Source organism: Chiloscyllium plagiosum, unplaced genomic scaffold (genome assembly GCF_037043375.1).
Source record: "Chiloscyllium plagiosum isolate Xiang-an unplaced genomic scaffold, Cpla_swu_hap1 HiC_scaffold_32, whole genome shotgun sequence".
In the NCBI taxonomy this organism is placed as follows: Eukaryota; Metazoa; Chordata; class Chondrichthyes; order Orectolobiformes; family Hemiscylliidae; genus Chiloscyllium; species Chiloscyllium plagiosum.
In genome coordinates, this window is record NW_028270170.1 from 14,951,376 (window position 1) to 14,973,402 (window position 22,027).

Below are 22,027 nucleotides of genomic sequence, written 5' to 3' on the forward strand. Positions count from 1 at the left end.
TGAGAATTTAGGCATGGTTAGCATGTTTGCAAATGACACTAAAATTGGTGGTATGGTGGATAGTGAAGAAGGGGAGAAAGTGAGGTCTGCAGACGCTGGAGATCAAAGCTGAAACTTTATTGCTGGACCAGCACAGCAGGTGAGGCAGCATCTAGGGAACAGAAGATTCGACGTTTCGGGCACATGCCCTTCTTCAGTGAAGAAGGTTATCTTATTGCAATGGGATCTTGATCAATTAAGCCAATAGGAGTGGCATCTGGAGTTTAATTTGGATAAATGCGAGGTATTGCATTTGGTAAAACAAATAAGGGCAGGACTTATACAGTCAATGGTAGGGCCCTCGGTAGTGTTGTAGAACAAAGAGACTAAGGGATTCAGGGACATATTTCTTTGAAATTTCTGGCACATGTAGACAGGGTGGTTAAGAAGGTGTTTAGTACTCTTGGCCTCATTGCTCAGATCATTGAGTACAGCAGGTGGGACACCATGATCAGGTTGTACAGGACATTGGTGAGGCCTTTGCTGGAGTACTGTGTCCAGTTCTGGTTGCCCTATATCTTTATAGGAAGGATATTATTCAACTGGAGAGGGTTCAGAAAAGATCTACCAAGATATTGCCGGGAATGGAGGATTGGAGTTGTTAAAATAGGTTGGATAGGTTGTGACTTTTTTCCTGGAGGGTCAGAGGTTAGTTAATAAAATGGTTTAAAAAATCATGAGGAGCATAATAAGGTGAATAGCAAAAGTCTTTTCCCTGGGGTGATATCTAGAGGGAGTTTTGAGGTGAGAGGCAAAAGCTTTTAAATGGGGTTTCAGGGTAATTTTTTTCACACAGGGTGATTCGTGTGTGGAATGAACTGCCAGAGCAAGTGGTAGATGCAGGTACAGTTATAACATTTAAAAGACATTTAGACAGGTACATGATTAGGAAAGTTTTAGAGGGATATGGGCCAAGCGCAGGCAAATGGGACTAGGTTAGTTTGGGAAACTTGGTTGGCATGGATGAGTTGACCAAAGGGTCTATTTCTGTGATGTATGGCTCTACCCGAACTCTGTGTGACCCCAGTGATGTGGACGACTCTTAACTGTCCTCTCACATGATCCAGCGGTCACATGATTCAGGAGGCAATTAGAGACGGGCAACAAATGCTGACCTCAACAGCAACACTCACCAAATTAATAAATTTTGAAGTAACCTGCAATGAAGAGGGGAAGAGTTAATGTTTCAGCTCAGTAGCCTCTCATCAGAATCTCTCCCCCCACAGATGCTGTTGATCTGCTGAGTACTTCCAGCACTGTCTGGTTTTTATTTCACATTCTTTGTTTATTTTTCTTTGCTGTAACATTTTGTCAAAGGGACAGCAGCTCTGGCAAAGCAGCACTCCCTCGACACTGCACTGAATGGCCAAGTCTTTGAGTAGGAGAGGGAGACGGACCCAAGGTATTCTGACTCGGGGGAGATGACCATACTGAGCCAGGCCAGTCACTGTCTGTGTTCACAAAGGGATGTCCCATTTCTGGCAAATGTCAATCATCAAGAGGGCACCGGCTCGGTGAAACCACTTCCTATAAATTACTCTATCTTAGCTTACTAGAAATGATTAACTGCTATCAGTAAACTAATTATGTGACCGGAATACTTGATGAGATGGATTCTGGGATTGCCAAACGTGACGTTTCCATGAAGTAAGGTTGACCGCATGGAACAACGCGGGAGAAAAGTCCTCAAAGTTGAGCAGAATTTGTCCTTTCTTTATTGAACTATTTTATTTGTTGTTGTTTTTAAAATTATTGGAGCTTAGAAATCACAGCCGTTTGGCTGACAGTCCAGTGCCATCCACTTGCTAATACACTGAAGTTTCCTTTCACTTTCTGATTGGCTGGGAATGTGCGGTTGGCGGACCAGGACTGTGGGGGAGGGATGTATTTGGAGGAGGCGGGAGGTCCTGAGGTGAAAACTCCTGGAAAATATTCTTACACAGTGTTGGCAATCCTGGTGGATCCTGAGCAGGAAACTGTCGAAACCGTCACCCAGCTGGTCCAGAACATGGACGCTGAAAGGAAAGGGATATTGTCAAAGCTTTCCCTCTTTCGCTGATCAGGACAAACGCAAGAATGCCAAATCTCAAGCAATCACAACAATTTAGAGTTGCAGGAGCAAATAGTTCTGAATCAAGAAAAGTCAAATTTACTGAGAATCAGAACCCCGATGATGCTGTGGTATAAATTGTTGTGATTATTTGTGAAATTTGCCATTCCCTCAAGTGTGAGGTGAAAAGCTTCGTCGACATGTCTCTTTCTTTTCAGTGAAAAAGGTGAGTTTTGTTCAGCTGTTTCCATGGTGATTAGGATAATTTCCAATATTTTGTTTAGATCCAAGTTTGCAGATGCACCAATACCAAAAAGGCCAAGGCTGGATCCCAACGGACAATACCTGCGTGACGAGGTTCACACGCGCACTGTGCAAGCGGAACTGATGAAACTGAAGAGACAGGTGAGGCTCACTGGCTGTTGTGTTCCCAGCAAGTCGCTGGAGTGAGAGGGGACTATTCATCCTGCAGCAACTGCCCAGTGGTCCCTACTGGAGCATGTTGGGTAGAGGGAGGGTCAGCCTTGACTTTAGTGCCCTCTTGTGCCAGACTGCCATGCACTCAGTTTGTGTAGCTGCATTGCATTTGTGCCTTTAAAACAGTCACAACCCACCAACTGGGGAAAGAAAGCTGCAATGGCGTATATTCTGTGGCTGTATTCTCATGATACATATCAGTGGATCAAAGGTCATGAGGGTGGCTGCTTAGGGCAGAGGGAATGAATTCTTAACAGCTGGGGATATCCCAGCTCAAAGGCTGGAGCTCAATTCTTAGTTCACACCCCCTACTCCACCCTAGTATGTACAAACCTTCCAACGCGTGTAACTTCCATTTATATTCACAGTTTGATATTTTCCTAGTCAATCTGTTCAGAGATGTCATTACACACCTCTGGAGCAGGTGGGACTTGAAGGAGGAGAAAGTGAGGACTGCAGATGCTGGAGTACCAGAGTTGAAAAATGTGGTGCTGGCAAAACACAGCAGGCCAGACAGCATCCGAGGAGCAGGAGAATCGACGTTTTGGGCATAAGCCCTTCTTCAGGAATTCCTGAAGAACGGCTTATGTCCGAAACGTCAATTCTCCTGCTTCCAGGTGGGACTAGAACCCAGGTCTCCTGGCTCAGAGGTAGGAACATTACCGCTTTGCCACATGGCCCCTAGTTTTCTTCACAGCTAGTGATCTGCCTCTGAAACACAACAGCTGTTTCACAGTCAAATCTGGTGGCTGATTTGCCAATGAGCAGGATTCCGTAAACAACTAACTAACCAGTACATCTTGCTTCAATGGTGTTTGGTTAGCGATGGTTCATATGAATAGTACACTGTGAGGTATACATCTTCCATGTACAGTCTCATTTCCCTTAAATCCACAGGGTCCTTGCTGTCATCTTAGTGCTGGCTCATCAGACAATGCAGTACTCCCCAAATCCTTCGGTTCTTATGTAGCAACAAGTTTAAATTTTTGCCCTTGGGTGAGCACTTTGCCAACCTGTGGAAATAATCTTGCCCAGTTTGCCTCAAAATTTTAAACATCACCTTTCAATCTCCAGTTAACTTTCCCAGTCATAATGACCTCTCTTTCTAATTCATGCCTCTCATTTCTGCTGTCATCTGAATAATCTCTCCCGTACCCTCTAAGTGGCCTTCATACACCATCCACATCAGGTCCAATGCAGTCCAATCTAGGTTCAGCTTTATATCTTTATATTTTGTGCTCTAGGATCTTAATAATTCTGTTACGGCTACATAACTTGCTCTCTCATATTTAAAAAAAAAACACTTTGTGCTGATTTCCTCTTTCTCTTAACCTGAATTACCGTTCAGCAAGATTTTGCCAATTTAGACAATTCACGGGTCTTGGGCTAAAGTTCTCTGGGCACAGTCCTTTTGCACCTCACGTGAAACATCAAGGCAGCTAAAGGCAACAGTGCCACGATGTCGCAGCCTCACGCTGTCACCTTACCAGGGAATGTCACTAATTGATGATCAGGAGCAGGGAGCTTGATGACCTCTTCCCCTCCATATCGATCAGTGATGGGGGAGCCATTGTCAAGCCCCTGTCCTGGCTCTGATTGGCTTATGTAGACCTAGGATAGTCTCTGGTATCTCAATGCCTGCTCAGATCTACAGAGGAATAAGAGTAAACCATTCAGCCCCTTGAGCCTGTTTGTCATTTGACACTTCTGTGGTTTATTTGTGACCCAACACCATGTTCCTACCAACTTCATCTCATCCAGGGACAACCCCCCTATTGTTCCCCCAACCCCATTCAGGCCAATTTTTTTTTGCCTTCTCCCCAATATCCACAAACAGGACAATCTTAGGATTAGGGGTAGCTAGCTTAAAACAGTGTTGAGAAAGTACTTCTCCCAAAGAGTTGTGAATCTGTGGAATTCGCTACCTCAAAGTGTGGTGGATGCTGGGACAGTGAGCAAATTTAAGGAGAAGTTAGACAGATTTTTAATTGGGAATGGGATGAAGGGGTATGGGGAGAAGGCAGGAAAATGGGAGTGAGGAACACATCAGCCATGATCGAATGGCAGAGCAGACTTGATGGGCCGAATGGCCTAATGCTGCTCCTATATCTTATGAACTCATGACAGACCCATTGTTTCTGCCTGTTCCTGTCCCACAGAACTTTAAAAAGAAAACAGCATCCACAGTTATTTTGTATTGCTGTGTACCTGCCTTCGCTCCATATCCCTTTAAGGGGACATTGATCTTCTAACTTCAGGAGGAAATCGTTTACCCTGGAGGCAGTTCAGAGAAGATTAACTCAGCTGACTCTGGGGAGAAAAGGGTTTGAATTATGAGGAAAGGTTGAGCAGGTTGGGCTTTGCCTATTGAAGTTTAGAGGAATGAGGGGTGGTCTTATTGAGAAATATAAAATTTTGAGGGTGCTCAGCTATTTGGAAATGGACTGGATGTTTCCCTTAAAGGAGTGATCTATAACCAGAAGACGTTGTTTTAGAATAAGGCGTCTCCCATTTAAGATGGAGATGAAGAGGAATCTCTTCACTCGGAGGCTCATCAGTGTTTAGAATTCCCCACGGAGCGCTGGAGGCAGGGTCCTCGCATATACTTGAGGTTGAGTTAGACAGGTTATTGATTGACCGTGGAGTCAAGGATTACAGGGTTGAGCCATGATCTTATCGATTGGCAGAACAGGCTCAAGGGATTGAGGGCTGTTCCTAACGATCTTATGGATATTGAACCAGTTTCTTTGGGACTTTTTCCAAATGGAATTGGTTGTTTGAGAGGAAGTCTATTGGTGAGGATGCTGATTAATATCTGAGAAAGTTGTTCATGTTATGACATGCCTTCCTTTGTTAACTCGTACCGGGACAGCCACAGCACCGACTGATAGATTGGCAATATTCTGACAGAGTTCGGCCTATATCCTGCCAAGGGGAGTTCATGTGTTTTGTTTCTCTCTCATAGGAACGATTGCTGGAGATTCAGGCCATACTGGCTGGTATTTACCAGAAACAGGAAACCCTAAAATCCAGGATTATCCAGGAGGAGCTTAGTCACAATGTGGCTGAGGTCCATGAATTACAGGTGACCTTTCATTCAGCGATCTTGCAATGTCAAATACTTAGCTTGTGCCACAGAACCTTATTGGGACCAGCCTTACATGTACTTTCTTGCGGTGGTTAAAGGACAGGTCTGCTGTTAGATGTGATTCTGTAATTGGGCAGCACTTCTGAGTGCACTAATAGTCACACTGGCAGCCAGTTTAAGATAATCGATTGCACTCATAACATGGCTCATTTACCGACGTTACAAACGGCATATATGCAGGGACCCATTCTCTGCAAAAAAAGCAAATATGTTTAAAACTTGCACCATTTTTTGGAAATACCTAGGGACTTGGGGAGCCTGTTGCTTTTTCTCTTAGCGAACAATAGGAGTTGACTTGCCAACCAATCAATGCTGTTTTCTCTGGTAGTATAACTTGTTATGATCATTTGAAGTTTGGTATTTTTCCCACTGTCCAGAGAAGTGCAAGCTGAAACATTTCAACCAAATATCCCTCTTTTCAGAATTATAGGCATGCTGGAAGATTGGCTCCAGTTGTACCCTTAATCGACTGGCCTTGTGGAGAGTAGGTGACAGCAACAAGCCGTTTGTACCTATAATAATTCCTCATGACGATGCTGCGCCTATGCTCTGCAATTCAGTCTCACTTCTGTATGTTTATTTCCTCTGGCCTTTAGCCTGATTAGTTTTGTTTTTCCTCACCCCTGTGTGTGTCTCTCTCTCTCTCTCTCTCCTTTGGAACCTCGCAGCTAGAACTGGAGAAGGTCACCACAGAACAGCTCTCGCTGATGCAGGAGCAAAACGACCTCATCAAGAAGCAGAAACGTAGCGATAAATATTTCTCGGCCAAGGCTCGTAGCCTGTCCCTGCTCGGGATGCAGCCCGTGGAAGAGGAGGATGGCGGGATGTCAGAAGGAAGTGGCGATGGTAAGTTTTCCTTCCTCAATACTGCCCTGCGGACTCTGCAGCAGAATATTCCTGATGAAGCCGCCTTTGAGCTGGGAGGGCTCTGCCACAGTTTAACAAGAAACAGGTTCATGGCCTGCATTGTGTCACACAGAGCCAGCTATTTGACTGCAGACGCTTTTCAGATAAGGTGGCACCCTCGCTTATGTGAAGCCTTTCAAAGTCTGCAGAGTATATCCAGTGGTGTAATCCGCCACCAAATTCTGCAAAGCAAGATCCCAGAGGCAGCAATTATCTGAGTGACTTGATAACCTGATCTTTAATTATCGAGGAGAAAGTGAGGTCTGCAGATGCTGGAGATCAAAGTTGAAACTTTATTGCTGGAACAGCACAGCAGGTCAGGCAGCATCCAGGGAACAGGAGATTCGACGTTTCGGGCACAGGCCCTTCTTCAGGAATGAGCAGAGAGTGTTCAGCAGGAGAAGATAAAAGGTAGGGAGGAGGGACTTGGAGGAGGGGCGTTGGAAATGTGATAGGTGGAAAGAGGTCAAGGTGAGGGTGATAGGTCGGAGTAGGATGGAGGCGGAGAGGTCAAGAAGAAGACTGCAGGTCAGGAAGGCGGTGCCGGGCTGGAGGGATCCGGCTGAGACAAGGTGGGGGGAGGGGGGATGAAGAAACTGGTGAAGTCCAAGTTCATCCCCTGCGGTTGGAGGGTTCCCAGTCGGAAGATAAGACGCTCCTCCTCCGACCGTCGGGTTGTTGTGGTTTGGCGGTGGATGAGTCCAATGACCTGCATATCCTCGGTGGAGTGGGAGGGGGAGTTGAAATGCTGTGCTACAGGTTGGTTGGGTTGGTTCGTCCGGGTGGCCCAGAGGTGCTCTCTGAATCGCTCCGCAAGTAGGCGGCCTGTCTCCCCAATATAGAGGAGGCCACACCGGCTGCAGCGGATGCAGTAGATGATGTGGGTGGAGGTGCAGGTGAATCTGTGGCGGATATGGAAGTTTCCTTTGGGGCCTTGGAGAGAGGTGAGGGGGGAGGTGTGGGCGCAAGTGTTGCACCTCCTGCGGTTGCAAGGGAAGGTGCCGGGAGTGTTGAAAGACCAGCTTTGGCCAGAAGAACTCTCTGGTTTCTCTTTGAAAAATGCAGTGGAATAATTTATTGGAATCATAGCAAAATGACGTATGTGAGTTATAACTTTGGTTTAGACCATAAGATATCAGAGCAGATTAGGTCATTTGGCCCATTGAGTCTGCTCCGCCATTCGATCATAGCCGATATGTTTCTCAACCCAATTCTCCTACCTTCTCCCTGCAACCCGTTATCTCCTTACTAATCAAGAACCTACCTATCTCTCGTTCTTAAAGACACGCAATGACTTGGCCTCAATAACTGACTGTGGCCATGAGTTTCACAGATTCCCCACCCTCTGGCTGAAGAAATTCCTCCTCCTCTCAGTTCTAAAGGGTTATCCTTTCACACTGAGGCTGGACCCTCGGGTCCTAGTCTCTCCTACCAGTGGAAACATCTTCTCCACAGCCATTCTATCCAGGTCTCAGTGTTCTGTAAGTTTCAATCAGATCCCACTCATCCTTCTAAACTTCGTCAGGTACACACCAAGAGTCCTCAACCGCTCCTTATATGACAAGCCCTTCATTCTTGTAAACCTCCTTTGGACCCCCCTCCAGTGTCAGCACATCCTTCCATAGATACAAGAACTGCTCACAACATTCTGAAGGCGGTCTAACCGCAGCATTATACAGCCCCAGCAGTAAATCACTGCTATTGCATTCTAGCCCTCGTGAAATGAATGCTAACATTGAATTTGCCTTCCTAACTGCCAAGTGAACCTGCATGTTAACCTTAAGAGAATCCTGAACTAGAACTCCCAAATACCTCAGTGCTTCAGATTCCTGAAGCTCTTCCCCATTTCAAAAATATCTACACCTGTATTCTTCCTACCTCACAATTTCCCACTTTCCCACATTGTATTACATCTGCCACTTCTTTGCACACTCTCCTAGCCTGTCCAAGTCCTTCTGCAGCCTCCTCACCTCCTCAACACTACCTGTCCATCCACCTATCTTTATGTCATCTGCAATTTTAGCAATAATTCCCTCAGTTCCTTCGTCCAGACTATTAACGTATAAATGAATAGTTGTGGTCCCAACATGGACCCTTGCAGTCTCCAGCTGAAAAAGACCCCTTTAACCCAACTCGCTGCCTTCTGCCAATCCCCAATCCATGCCAGTATCCTGCCCATAACACCATGGGACTTATCTTGTGTAGCAGCCTCCTGTGCGGCATTGTTAAAGGACTTCTAGAAATCCAAAATGATCACATCCACTCCTGTCCTTTGTCTTATTTGCTCATTGCCTTCTCAAAGAGTTCTAACACATTTGTCAGGCATGACCACCCCTTGATGAAGCTGTTCTGACTCAGCCCTATTTTACCATGCACTTCCAAGTACTCCGTAATCTCATCCTTCATAATGGACTTTAAAGTCTTACCAATGACTGAGATCAGGCTAATAGGGCTATAACTTCCCACCTTCTTCCTCCCTTTCTTAAATAGGGATGTTATATTAGCCATTTTCCAGTCCTCTGGTACCCACCCTGATTCCAGTGATTCCTGAAACATAACCACTAATGTGTGTACAATCTCCTCAGCTTTCTCCTCCAGAAATCTAAGGTTTGGCTGATTTTCCATCTTCAAACCTTCCAGCTTCTCTCGCACCTTCTCCTCTGTGACAGCCACTGCACTCATCTCTGCCCCCTGACTCTCTTGAAGTTTTGCAGCCCTGAGTTTATTGTCAGCACTGAGAGGCAGCAGCTTTGATGTTGCAGCCTTCCTTCAGTACTGCATTGCTACAGTAGACTATGCGTTTGAAATGAAGCTTGAATTAAACATTAATGAGGAGAAAGTGAGGACTGCAGATACTTGAGATCAGAGTTGAGAGTGTGGTGCTGGAAAAGCAAAGCTGGTCAGGCAGCATCCGAGGAGCAGGAGAATCGATGTTTTGGGCATAAGCCCCTCATCAGGAATGAGCTGCCTGACCAGCTATGCTTTTCCAGCACTACTCTTAAACATTAATGAGTCAGTTCCTAGACCGGGGGAGGTGGTATTGAGGTAAGCTCTGCACGTTACTCTGGTGTGGAGTGAGGGTGTTGCTGTGAAAGCTAAATGACAATGGAACCTTGTGATAGTGGCAGCTGATAGTTTAATAAAACAGTGAGGAAAATAGAATCTTTGTTATGTAAAGATTGGTTTTGTTTTTGGTTTACTCGGATCAAAAAGCATGTGTATTGTCTTAGTTGGAATGGGGGAGCACCGAGATTGGATTAATCCAATTGTCAATGTTTCAGAAATGAAGTCACATGGACCCCATGCTTCAGACAGTGAGGAGGGAAGTGAGAAAACTGAGGACTGCACCCTTGCACCTGGCATTCTGCCACCTGGTGGTGAGGAGGTCCTGCATCCTCCCAATTCTACCAACACTGATTGCTAGTGTTTACATTGACAGGCAAAGTTCTCAAACGTCCTGCCTTCCAGCTGCTCAATAATTGGGCCCACTGCTCGCTCTCTCTGTGTCTCTGTCCCTGTCTCTCTCTCTCTCTTTCTATCCCTCTCCCCCTCTCTGTCTGCAGCTGGGTGCTGTATGTCGTGGCTTCCCCCTCACACCTTCATGATTTGATTGACAGGAGGTGTACAACAATAACTTGCACCTATGTAATGCCTTTGACAGAGTAAAATGCTGCAAGGTGCCTCACAGGTATGTTAGCAAAGCAAACCTGCCAACTTGGCATGATCCTGCTAGTTTTTAATCTTTCCCAGAAGTTCACCCTCAGTCAATTGATATTTGTGATGATGGATGTCCACTCTAATAATTAGTGTTTAGGAAGGGGTGTTAACTTTGGGCCCCTGCCCCTTTTGTATCCTGTTTTCAAGTAGCACAGTTTTGAAAGTCTGATGGAGTTTGGCTAATCCAAAGATGCCTTTGCAGTTGACTAACCAATGAGTAATCAATCCAAGTGTTTTATTTTACCATTCCTGATGCCCTTTGGCATGGAATAATCCAGGTTAGTTCCCCAGATTCTTAATGGGCATAAAATTGCCACAGAGGCAGCCTCCAGGTGCTCAATGGTTGGCGAATCTGTGCCTGGGAGTGTGCATTCATTCATGTTATAGGAAGGATATTATTAAAGTGGAGAAAATATTGACCAGGATGTTGATTGGAATAGAGGATTTGAGTTATACCTGGATAGACTGGGACTTTTCACTGGAGCATAGGAGGTTGAGGGATGACCTTGTAGAGGTTTATAAAATCATGAGCAGCACAGATAAGGTGGATAGCAAAGGTATTTTGCGTAGGATGAGTGAGTTCAAAACTAGGGGCACATTTTTAAGGTGAGAGGAGAAAGATTTAAAAGGGACCCAAGGGGACAACTTTTTCACCTGGAGGGTGGTTCGTGTGTGGAATGAACTTCCAGAGGAAGTGGTGGGTGCAGATACAGTTACAACATTTAAAAGTAATTTGGATAAGTTCATGAATAGGAAAGGTTTAGAGAGAAAGGGTCAAAAGCCGGAAAATGGGACTCGTTTAGTTTGGGAAACTTGGTCGGCATGGATGAGTTGGACCGAAGGGTCTGTTTCCACACTGTGTGACTCCATCAGATTAACCCTCGTGAGTGTTGGAGCTCAGCATTTGGACAAAACTCTGCTAGGCCAACCAAGTCTCCCAAACGAAACTAGTTCCACTTTCCTGCGTTTGGCCCATATCTCTCTAAACCTTTCCTATCTGAGTTCACACACTTGCAACCTCATCTCCTTTTAGGAAAATCAATGTGCTTGGATGAACGAGTGTTGCTGGAGTTTACAATGAACAGTGTTTGGGGCTCTCTGCACTTGTGCACTCAATAACACACGATGTTAGTTTTCACGTGAATGGCTGGAAATTAGGGAGCTCACTCACAGGCCAGGGTCGGTCCCACTATTGACCTCAGTGGCCTTTGCCCCTCCTTCGTCTCTACCTGATCCCCATGACTTGCTACTTGTTAGTCAAGGTCAGGTTGTGTGTGATTAAAAGTTTAATAAGTGCTGAGCAACCTGTCAATCCCTTCCACCTAGGTGGCTGCTGATTGGATGATCATTAGTGGAGGTGATTGAGGGTTACTTTTTTGGAGAAGGTTAATCATACAGGCAGCCAAGTAACCAACAATGGGTATTCTCTGCGATGGAGGACCGTGGGGGTTGAAATTGCAGCCCCCGAGAGCTCCCAGCAGTCAGGAGCTGAAAACCATACTGCTAATGGGCTCTGTATCTGTCCACCCAGTATCCAGACTGGACCGAGAGTCACTGCTGGATCCCAGGCCTGAGCTGAGTGATGATGTCAGGTTAGAGGTGTTCCTGAGTTGGAGTCTCAGAAACAAGAGCATGGGTTGCCTCTCAGTGACACACCCTTCTCAATACTGCATTGCCATGATCTAGCAGTAAGTGCCTTTGAACAAACAGCCCCCTCCCCAGGGTCAAAATTCTGGAACTTGCTCTCTTGCAGCACTGTGGGTCTAAATACACCTAACAGACTGCAGCAGTTCAGGAAGGGAACACATCACCACCTTCTCAAAGGCAGCTAGGGACTGGCAGTGAATGCTGACCCAGCCAATAACACCCTCATCCTTGTTTTTATTCACTCATTTATTGTTCACCCCTAGCTGCCCTTTGAAAAGGTTGTGGTGATCTGCCCAGTTCTTGAACTATTACAGTCCATGTGCTAAGGGTTGACCCACAATATCCTTAGGGAGGAAATTCCAGGAATTTGACCTAGCAACAGTGAAGGAATGGTGATACATTTCCAGGTTAGGATGGTGAGTGGCTTGGAGGGGAGCTTGAAGGTGTGGTGTTTCCATGTATCTGCTGCCTTTGTACTTCTAGATGGAAGTGGTCATGGGTTTGGAAGGTGCTGTCTGAGAATCTTTTGGTGAATTTATGGAGTGTATCTTGGAGATGGTACACAGTGCTGCTACTGAGTGTCAGCAGTGGTGGAGGGAGTGGATGTTTGTGGATGTAGTGCCAGTCAAGTAGGCTGCTTTGTCTTGTGTCAAGCTTCTTGAATGTTGTTGGAGTTGCACCCATCCAGGCAAGTAGGGAGTGTTTCATCACGCTCTTGACTTGTCCTCTGGACAAATAAAAGAAAAGGAACCCACCAGCTATCCTTCATGGGTGTGCTTGTTGTGCTCACAGTGTGGCTGTCCGCCCACTGGGTTACACCAGTGAGATGATGTGGGCCACTAGATTTGATCAGGCAGAGATGTGAAGGTGGTGAGGTGCCCACCCACCACCTCTCTCAGTAAATACCCCACCCACCCCAAAACTCTCTACAGAGGAAGGGCCTTAAATTCCTCCCACTGTGCTCTTGTCTCACCTACTGGTTTTGCTGAGAACTGATGAATCCTGTCTGGCTGAATGAGGGCAAAAGGTCAGTGAGGGACAGATTGAACCTCATTTAGCTGTCCTTCTCGTTCTTCTGCCAATTACAGTTAAATCAGCTGACAATCTTCTGGTCCCCTCTGGCAGGACCTTATACTTTGACATGACTTGGAGTTGCCGGTGTTGGACTGGAGTGTACAAAGTTAACAATCACACAACCAGGTTATAGTTCATCAACCACCTGATGAAGGAGCTGCGCTCCAAAAGCTAGTGCTTCCAAATAAACCTGGTGTTCTGTGATTTTTAACCTTATACTTAGAGCCTGGGATACTTTTGCCTCCAGTAGAATTGCGGGATTTTGTAGAGAGTGTGAGAAATCCAGGGGGAATGCAGGGTCCGGTTGTTTTAAGGCCAAGATATGGTATCAGAAGGACAAGGAGCCGCAGGGATATGAGATCTTAAATGTCTGTTAAATAAGAATCTTGCCTGAATTGATGTCTTCTTGTGGGAAAATAAATGGTTCCCCTCAAAGGGCTACATACTAATAATTATATATTACAGAAGAGGCCTTTTCACCCACCGAGTCTACACTATCAAAAGTTATTAAATCTACAATAGTCCCATCTTCCAGCACAAGGCCTATAGTCGTGAATGTCAGGATACTTCAAGTGATCTCCAAGTTCTTTTTAAAGGTTGTGAGGTTTCCTGCCTCGACCACCCTCCCAGCCGCTGCTTTCCAGACCCTGGCACCGAAAGGGTGATCAATGTTCCTCTTCAATCCCCTGTAAACCTTCTGCCTTTCACCTTAAAATCATGCCCCCTTGTTATTCACCTTTTCACGAAGGGGAACTACTGTTCTCTGTTCCCCCTGTCCATGCCCCTCTTAATCTTAACCACCTCAGTCTGGTCTCCCCTCAACCTTCTCTGCTCCAAAGAAAGCAACTAGAGCTTATCCAGACTCTCTTTGTATCTAAGATGCTCCATCCCAGACAACAACCTGGTGAATACTCTCTGCACCCGCTCCAGTGCAATCCCATCCTTCCTATAAGGTGGTAAACAGAACTGCACACACTACTCCAGCTATCGCTGAAACCAGAGGTCTGCAGAGCTCGATCTTCAATGATTTCTGTGTAATTCAGAGTAAAAACGACAGTGTGGATTCGATCCCCATTCTGGCTGAGGTAGATTTGTTACTTGCCTCATCACCCTGCCCCTGACGTTGGAAGAGAACAGCAAACCAGCATTGACAACAATTACTGAGAGACACAATTTGAAATGAAGTATCGTGTTTGCCTTCATTGCTCAATCCTTTGAGTATAGGAGTTGGGAAGTCATGTTGAGATTGTCTAGGACATCAGTGAGGTCTCATCTGGAATACCGTGTCCAACTCTGGTTGTCCAATTATAGAAAGGATATTATTAAACTGGAGAGGGTTCAGGAGAGATTTACCAGGATGTTGCCAGGTATGGAATGTTTGAGTTATAAAGAAAGGCTTGGACTTTTTTCACTGGAGCGTAAGGTGTTGAGTGGTGACCTGATACAAGTTTATAAAATAATGAATGGTATAGATAGAGTAAATGGCAGTTATCTTTTTCCTAGAATGGGGCATTTCAAGACTAGGGGTCACATTTTTTTTAGGTGAGAGGAAAGAGATTTAACAAAGACGTGAGGGGCAAATCATTTACACAGAGGGTGGTTCGTGTGTGGAATGAACTTCCTGAGGAGGTTGTGGGTGTGAGTACAATTACAACATTTAAAAGACATTTGGATAATTACATTAATAGGAAAGGTTTGGAGAGATATAAGCCAGGAGCAGGCAGTGGAACTAGTTTAGTTTCAGATTATGTTCGGCATGGACTGGTTGGACCGAAGGGTCTGTTTCCGTGCTGTATGACTCTATCAGCAGACAATGGGGCAAATCCCTGCCTATGAACATAGCACACATGGCGTATCTGTGTGTACAGAGGAGCCTCGATTATCCGAACGAGATGGGCGGCCACTAACTCGCTCAGATAATTGACTATCTGGTTAATTGATGCACTGCCTCTCCTCTGAGGCTCGGAGTTTTCTGAAGTTTCCTTTTTCCGCTCCCTGCCTGCCTCACTCCCTCTCTTTGTCTCAGGGTTTGTTTCTGAGCAGACACACATACTTGTGTGTAAGAGACCTGCAGCATTGCTGAAGCCTGCCTCCCACCCATCAGTTCAGTGGGATTGAACTGCTGCTGCCTTCGGGGGTGTGAGTCTCCAGGTAGTGCGTGCACACACACGCAACTTTTTATTGCAACTTTTTCACAAGTTCCACCTTTGCTCTGTACAGGACAATGTTAGAGAGATTATCTGGGGGAGGGGGGGGGGTGTTCAAGGTACGCCTTGTAGAATTCCAGGGAAAGTGTGGGGAGAGAGAGCGGGAGGGCGGGAGGTCAGTCATTTGGAGATGGTGCCTGGGCTCCCATTGATGTCCAGGACTGTTCTCAGCAGCATTTCAGTAAGCCGAGTTCGTTTTTAATTACTAAGGTAAAGATGCAATCGGTGTTGGAAACACCCTCTGATGTAATGTTTCTATCGGGACCTTGAGATCTCCTTCCGATAATCTGAAATTCGGATAATTGATATTTGGATAATCGAGGTTCCTCTGTATATACAGCCCTCCAACTCTCATTCATTGCTATGTGTGTCATGTGAGCGGCAAACCATTATTAAGAGAAAAGTTGGTGTTGTAGGAAAGCCACATGGTGTCTGTTTCAGACATTGAATATGAATGCATAATCCTGCTGTTGTCATTTTCCTAAAGTTGTCCTTCTGATACAGATGCGTCTGAGGATATGACTTCAAACTCCAGTCTCGCGCCATCTCCGTGCCCCTCCGACATTCCCAGTACGTTCAGACCCTGCCAGAGCAAAACGAAGCAGATGATTCAGTTGGCACTGATTGATGAGGGGCTCCGAGTGGCACAGCAACATGCCTCACCCAGTACTGAGGAGGGAGAGAGGATCAGCCCCAGAATCAAACAGGAGGCTTTTTCTGGTAAATATCCTATACATCACAGAGGTTTGTATACTGTAAATCTTACAGAGATGAGGAGGAATCTCTTCTCCCAAAAGATAGTGAATTCTTCACCCCAGAGACCTGCTGAGGCTTGGTCATCAAGTACATTCAAGACGGAAGTGGACAGATTTTTAATCAGTAAAGGAATCAAGGTTTATGGGCAAAAGGCAGGAGAGTGGTGTTGAGGATTAACAGATCAGCCATGATCTCACTGAATGCTGCAGCAGAATTGACAGGCTGAATGGCCTACTTATGCTGAAAAGAGACAAGCTGCTGAAGCCTCGTATCTTTCTCTCATCAGAGGAGCTGCAAGAATGCCAGATTTCAAAGGGAGTAACAGTTTATACCGCTCGAGAGAAAGATGCTGATTGTTTGGTGAACAGACACTGACTCGTCAAGGCCTTTTACTGGACCAGTAGTTTCCTGGTGCATTTCCTGTGGAATGCTTTGACCAATCGATTGCCAATCAGTCAGCATCCGTTTCTCATGTAGTATAAAGTATTGTTGCCTTTGAAATTCGGTATGCGTTCATCTCGAGTAGGACAATAAACTTCAACAACATATCTCTGTTTTCGGCAGGAGTGTATGTCTGTATCAGTTCCTCATTCTGAGCTAATGGACTAGAATGAGGTGTCAGAAGTATTGGATGAATAATATTTAAGATAATGATGTTTCCTCTTGGGAGCCAGATATTTCTTTGTCAAAGTTAAAATGTGTTCCTCTCCTGAGGCTGTCCTTCGTTCCTGGGATGTGATTCTGTTTACTAGCAGCCCTGCAGTATGTCAGCTAAACACTTGGGAATCTGTGGTAAAGCATTGGTTGTTCACCAAGCCCACTTCCCCCCCCAACATTTATCCATGGGCTATTTCCAATGGAAATCATTGGGTAGAGATTGACAGTGAGAATCCTGAGAGCTTCCCCCAACTCCCTCCATCGCCCCCATCTACCCCTATTTACAATTTCAGTCCAGGTGATGAGAGCCCAGAACCCAATTAAATTGAGCATATCTATAGGGAGAGGCTGAATAGCTGGGGTGATTTTTGCCTGGAGTGTCAGAGGCTGAGGGGTCACCGTACAGAGGTTTATAAAATCATGAGGAGCTTGGATAGGGTGAATTGCCAATGTCCTTTTCACAGGGTTGAGATGTCCAAAATTAAGGGACCTAAGGGTAACTTTTTCACACAGAGGGTGGTGTTTGTATGGGATGAGCTGCGAGAAGAAGGGGTAGAGGCTGGTACAACTACAGCATTTAAAAGGTATCTGTCACAATCACCTGATGAAGGAGTGTCGCTCCGAAAGCTAGTGTGCTTCCAATTAAACCTGTTGGACTATAACCTGCTGTTGTGTGATTTTTAACTTTGTACACCCCAGTCCAACACCAGCATCTCCGAATCATGGGACTATATTAGGTTAGGATATCTGGTCTGCATGGATGGGTTGGACTGAAGGGTCTGTTTCTGTGCTGTACACCTCTATGACCTCCCAGTCAGTATTCCAAATCAGATTGTGCCTTTACCCAACTGGAGAGTTGCGGAAAAATGCATTAATTTTCTTGTGATGAGGTGCATCATATCCAGATCAGTCATGTGACCTCATAACCGGAATGAGTAAAGATTCACTCTGTTTTTGATCACAGGAGAGCTGAGGATTAGGAGTAAAGCCCTATTAAAATGCTGTGTATGGAAAGTTAGAAGGACTAATACTGACTAACAGCCCAGAAAAGCTCAGCTCAAAGCCCAAAAGAACAATCCTTTGCACAGATATCCTATTTAAACTGTGGCTTGGGTTTAACTTTCAACCATGGCATTGGGTAAGCCATTTAGGATTGCATTTAAGAGAAATTGCCTCACCCGTGGGCTAAAGGAATCAACGGGTATGGGAAGAATATGGGAACGGGGTTCTGAGTTGGATGATCAGTCTGTTGGATGATGGAGAAGGCTCGAAGGGCTGAATGGCCTACACATGTTCCTATTTGCCATGTTTCTAAAGCTACAAGTTTGAGTCTGAGTGCCACCTTTGAGCTAAGCCAGGCTGGTACTGAAGAAATTTTGTTTTCAGCTCAAAAAGCCAGAGATTATTCCTGATGGTTCCGATTGGTGCCAAGATCCTCTTGTGGCAGCCCAGTTAAATCGGTTGGTGGGTGGTGGCTGCCCTAAGTTCTGTCTCTGTGACCTGCTTCCTCGAGAATGTGCCACCACTTGACCATCTTCATCTACCCAGTGACTCCACAAAGGAAGCGAGAGTGATGGAGAAACTTACTGCTGTCCATTACGTGTTCCCATCGGATTGGAACATTTGTCCCAGTCAGCCATGACTGAGATCAGGAATTTGGGTAGATGAGCGTCAGTACTCCAAAGTGAACCTTTCATGTGGATTATGAGTTAAAATCCACCATTCCATCATGGCTGATCTGTTTCTCAACCCCAATCTCCTGCCTTCTCCCTAACTTGCATTCCTCTGGCAACTTAAACACAATGAAATAAAATCTGGGGAGCAGGATTCCACGGGCAAAGATATAAATGAAGGTTCGATGTGTCCTTTTGAGATGAGAAGGACTAGGAGAGGTTTAGGAAGAAAATACCACAGTCCAAGGCCAGACACTCCTTAACTAATATAACCAATGAACCATGGAACAGTGTCAGAAGACAGGGTGTTGGATGCTGTGGTGTAGAGGGAGAGGATGGGGCAGTGGGTAAAGGTATAGATTGAGGTAATCCTACGTTTTAAAGGACATCACAAAGCTGTACAGAGTGGTAATATCATGTAATGTAGAAAAACAGAGAGATGAATAAATGAATGAATTAACTTTATTGTCATGGAGAGGTGGGGAGGATGAATATTCTGATGTTTTTGCTTTGTGGATCAGAGTGTATTTATTACAGAACTTTCAAGTCTGTGATGTGGTAGCGTTTATGTGATCAGGGAAATGATGAACTTCAGGGTCCATACCTTTTTTTTGAAATGCCTTGATTATGTTTCTTTCTGTCTTGCTGCAGAAGATGAAGAGAATTACAAGGAAGATTCTGATGTTACATCAAATCGCAACTCATGAACTTTCATTTAGTGACTAGACATTTTTAAAGGCGTAATGGATTAGGTTTCTTTTTTAATTCATTCAGGTACAAAAGTATTTATTCATTTTTTTTCTAATTAATAAACGTCTTTTTTTATTGTGTAACTTTGAGTGTCTTTTTGGAGTATTTTGAAATTATTTCTGTATATACGTTTGCTAAATCAGCAACCAAATAGTTAGAAACAGTTCCTTTTTTTTAATTACAGATTCAGGAATTACAGTATTGTTTTTGCGTTTTTTTTTAGTTTCTGTCACTGTAAGTCTATGTCATTCTGCAATTGTCTGGTTTCAGACAGCAATAACACAATAAATATTTACTGCTTTGTGAAAATTTGCTGCTTGTTATCATTCTCTGCGGTCCTTCCTGGAGCCAACCTCTGTCAACTTACTCATTGAAGATGGGCAGTTTCGACTCCTGTGAGTTTCCCTCCAGATTTCCACTCTGCCTTGTTTGGAAGCATGTATCAGTTCATCCAGATAATAGTAACACACATGTGAATTTTGGTCGTTACAGACAACCCTTTTCCAGTCTGCATCTGGCATCTACACAAATGCACTTTTAGAGAGGATTCAGGAACAAGAGTCCTGCATCAGTCTATGATCAGGTGAGGGTGAACTGAGTGCCTCCTCTCACTTATCTCTCCACGCTTCAGGCTCTCTGCCTGTATTCCTGATGAAGGGCTTTTGCCCGAAACGTCAATTTTACTGCTCCTCGGATGCTGCCTGAACTGCTGTGCTCTTCCAGCACCACTAATCCAGAATCTTTCTGTTTGAGCTCACTTGAACCCAGAGTTGAGAATGTGGTCCACCCTTTATCCTACATACCAAGAAGAAGACTGAACAATTACACGAATTGGCTTTATCGTGACATGTACTCACAAGTTTACAAGTCCCCACTTACAGTACCATCTTAGGTACAAATTCTTGAGTACAAATTCTTAGGGGGATAAAAATTAGAAAAATAGGGAAATAAGAGTTCAGCATAATTGTCCTTCTAAACCAGACCACATTGGGTTTCAGCTTGAGGCTGGGAGTCGAGTTCACGATGAAACCATACCACTTGAAAAGTAAGGAGGAGTCAAGAGTATGGTGCTGAAAAAGGACAGCAGGTCAGGCAGCATCCGAGAAGCAAGAGAATCGATGTTTCAGGCATAAGCCCTTCATCACTTGATACTCTGATTTAAATAGAGACTTTGTTTAAAGCCTAGACAACTAGTGAGTTTGTGTCGTGCTGTAAAAGATCCCAATTCTGTCTCAGTCCGCCACCCTCTGATTTTATGTCAGGAGATGGGGAGTTCACAACTAGCTCTCTCTTTTAAGGTGAGTTAGCAGCTCATATAAGTGGATGTGAGTGCCTTGAGTTTACCCAGCATTTCTGGCTAGCCATTGTTTCCAGGTCTTGAGGAAACCTACCAGTAAGGGGATGCAGGACCTGCTTAAAGCAGGAGATGTCTGTTGACACTAGCTGGATTAGGGTGCACCTGCCACACCTAACCTTTTTGTCATTTGGAAATGAATATTTCTGGAAGCACAAATGTTTGTGGAATGTACTGCCCGGAAGTGTAGAGGAGGAAGGCTCAATTGAGGCATTTAAGACATCGTAAGTTGACGATTTGGTTAAAACAGATGTGCAAGGGTATGGTGAAGAAGCAGAAAATTGACACTTGGTAATGATGCTCACTTAATGAGCTGGTGCACACATCGTGGGCTGAATGGCCTCCTGCATTGGAACATTTTGTGATTCGTTAACTGCTGCACTGGAAAGAGCAATGGCACCATTCTGAGGGATTTTTGAATTAATGTCTGGGGTTATTTTTCTTTACTAGATATTTTAATATTGTTTTCTTTAATATACTCTTGCCCTGTATCTATTCAACTTAATGTTAAAAGGACCTGAGAAATAAAAGTACATGTAAGAATAACGAACAAAAACGACTTGGACACATCTGTGCAGTGTTCAGCTTTGCTGTGCAGCCTCTATGGAAAATAAAGAACATGAAAGCATGGGAAGGGTTAAAGCAGGAAGACCACGGAATCTGTGTTCTGTGGAAGTTAGGGTGGGATAACCATAGTGGAACATTCTTACACCAATTAGCAGAGTAAGGTTAAGGCTGAAAGGTCACTATGGCGAGATGAGATAATACAAATAATGAAGCAAGTTTTTCTGTTAAGTGTTATTATGACAGGATTGGGACAATAAATATTTGGGACATGACATTAAAATATCTAATTAATAGTAGAGTCAACTTGAGACAGGGGACTATTGTAATAGATGGAATAGCTAAATATCTATGATGACAGGTTAGTCTGGAATTGAAGATCACTGTAGCACAGTTAGCAATAAATATCTAACCGTGACATTAGAATAACATTAAGTAGAATGTACAACTAAAAAGATAATGGGAACTAACATCACTGGTTTATTGTGTAGCTAGAGTGAGGTACTTTGATTAATATAGTTGGACATGATAAGCCAACAGAAACATGATTAAAAAAAATATAAAAATCCATGGACCCTGAGGTTCGGGGGCATTAGAGAATCTGCTTTCTCAGTGTCACGGTTTTTTGTTTGCAAATAAAAGACCTACTTCTTGAAGAACTCTCTGCGTCTCCTGGTGATTCTTTATATTTTCTCCACAACACCCCTGGTTGCGTATTCACTGTTTCAATGTACTGTTACATTTTTATATTGGTAATGCTAATCAACACATCTTTAAATATTTCAGAATGAGATTGTGAAATCTGTTTAGCTTTGAGAATTTGTTGAAACAAAAATCGTAATTGTTCCAATTTTATTCCTTGCCTGTTTGTCTCCATGGACACTTTCTATGGATAAGACCATTGGACACTGGAGCAGAAGTGGACCACTCAGTCCATTCAATGAGATCAAGACTGGTTTGATAATCCTTAACTCCACTTTCCTGTCATTTCTGTATGGTCCTTGATTC

The 22,027-nt window shown here is 44.5% G+C and overlaps 1 protein-coding gene across 4 annotated transcripts in view; it reads left to right on the forward strand.

Annotated features, from left to right (window-relative positions):
- Window positions 1-19,410, forward strand: part of LOC122539839 (NGFI-A-binding protein 1-like) — a 57,738-nt gene extending 38,328 nt beyond the window's left edge. For all 4 annotated transcript variants that reach the window (XM_043674940.2, XM_043674942.2, XM_087977808.1 and 1 more), the window contains 5 exons: window positions 2,374-2,494; window positions 5,532-5,651; window positions 6,383-6,560; window positions 15,770-15,985; window positions 19,003-19,410. In XM_043674940.2, the coding sequence (XP_043530875.1) occupies window positions 2,374-2,494; window positions 5,532-5,651; window positions 6,383-6,560; window positions 15,770-15,985; window positions 19,003-19,058 (691 nt within the window). In that variant the 3' untranslated portion in view covers window positions 19,059-19,410. The remainder of the gene's footprint in view (window positions 1-2,373; window positions 2,495-5,531; window positions 5,652-6,382; window positions 6,561-15,769; window positions 15,986-19,002) is intronic.
- The last annotated feature ends 2,617 nt before the right edge of the window (window positions 19,411-22,027 follow it).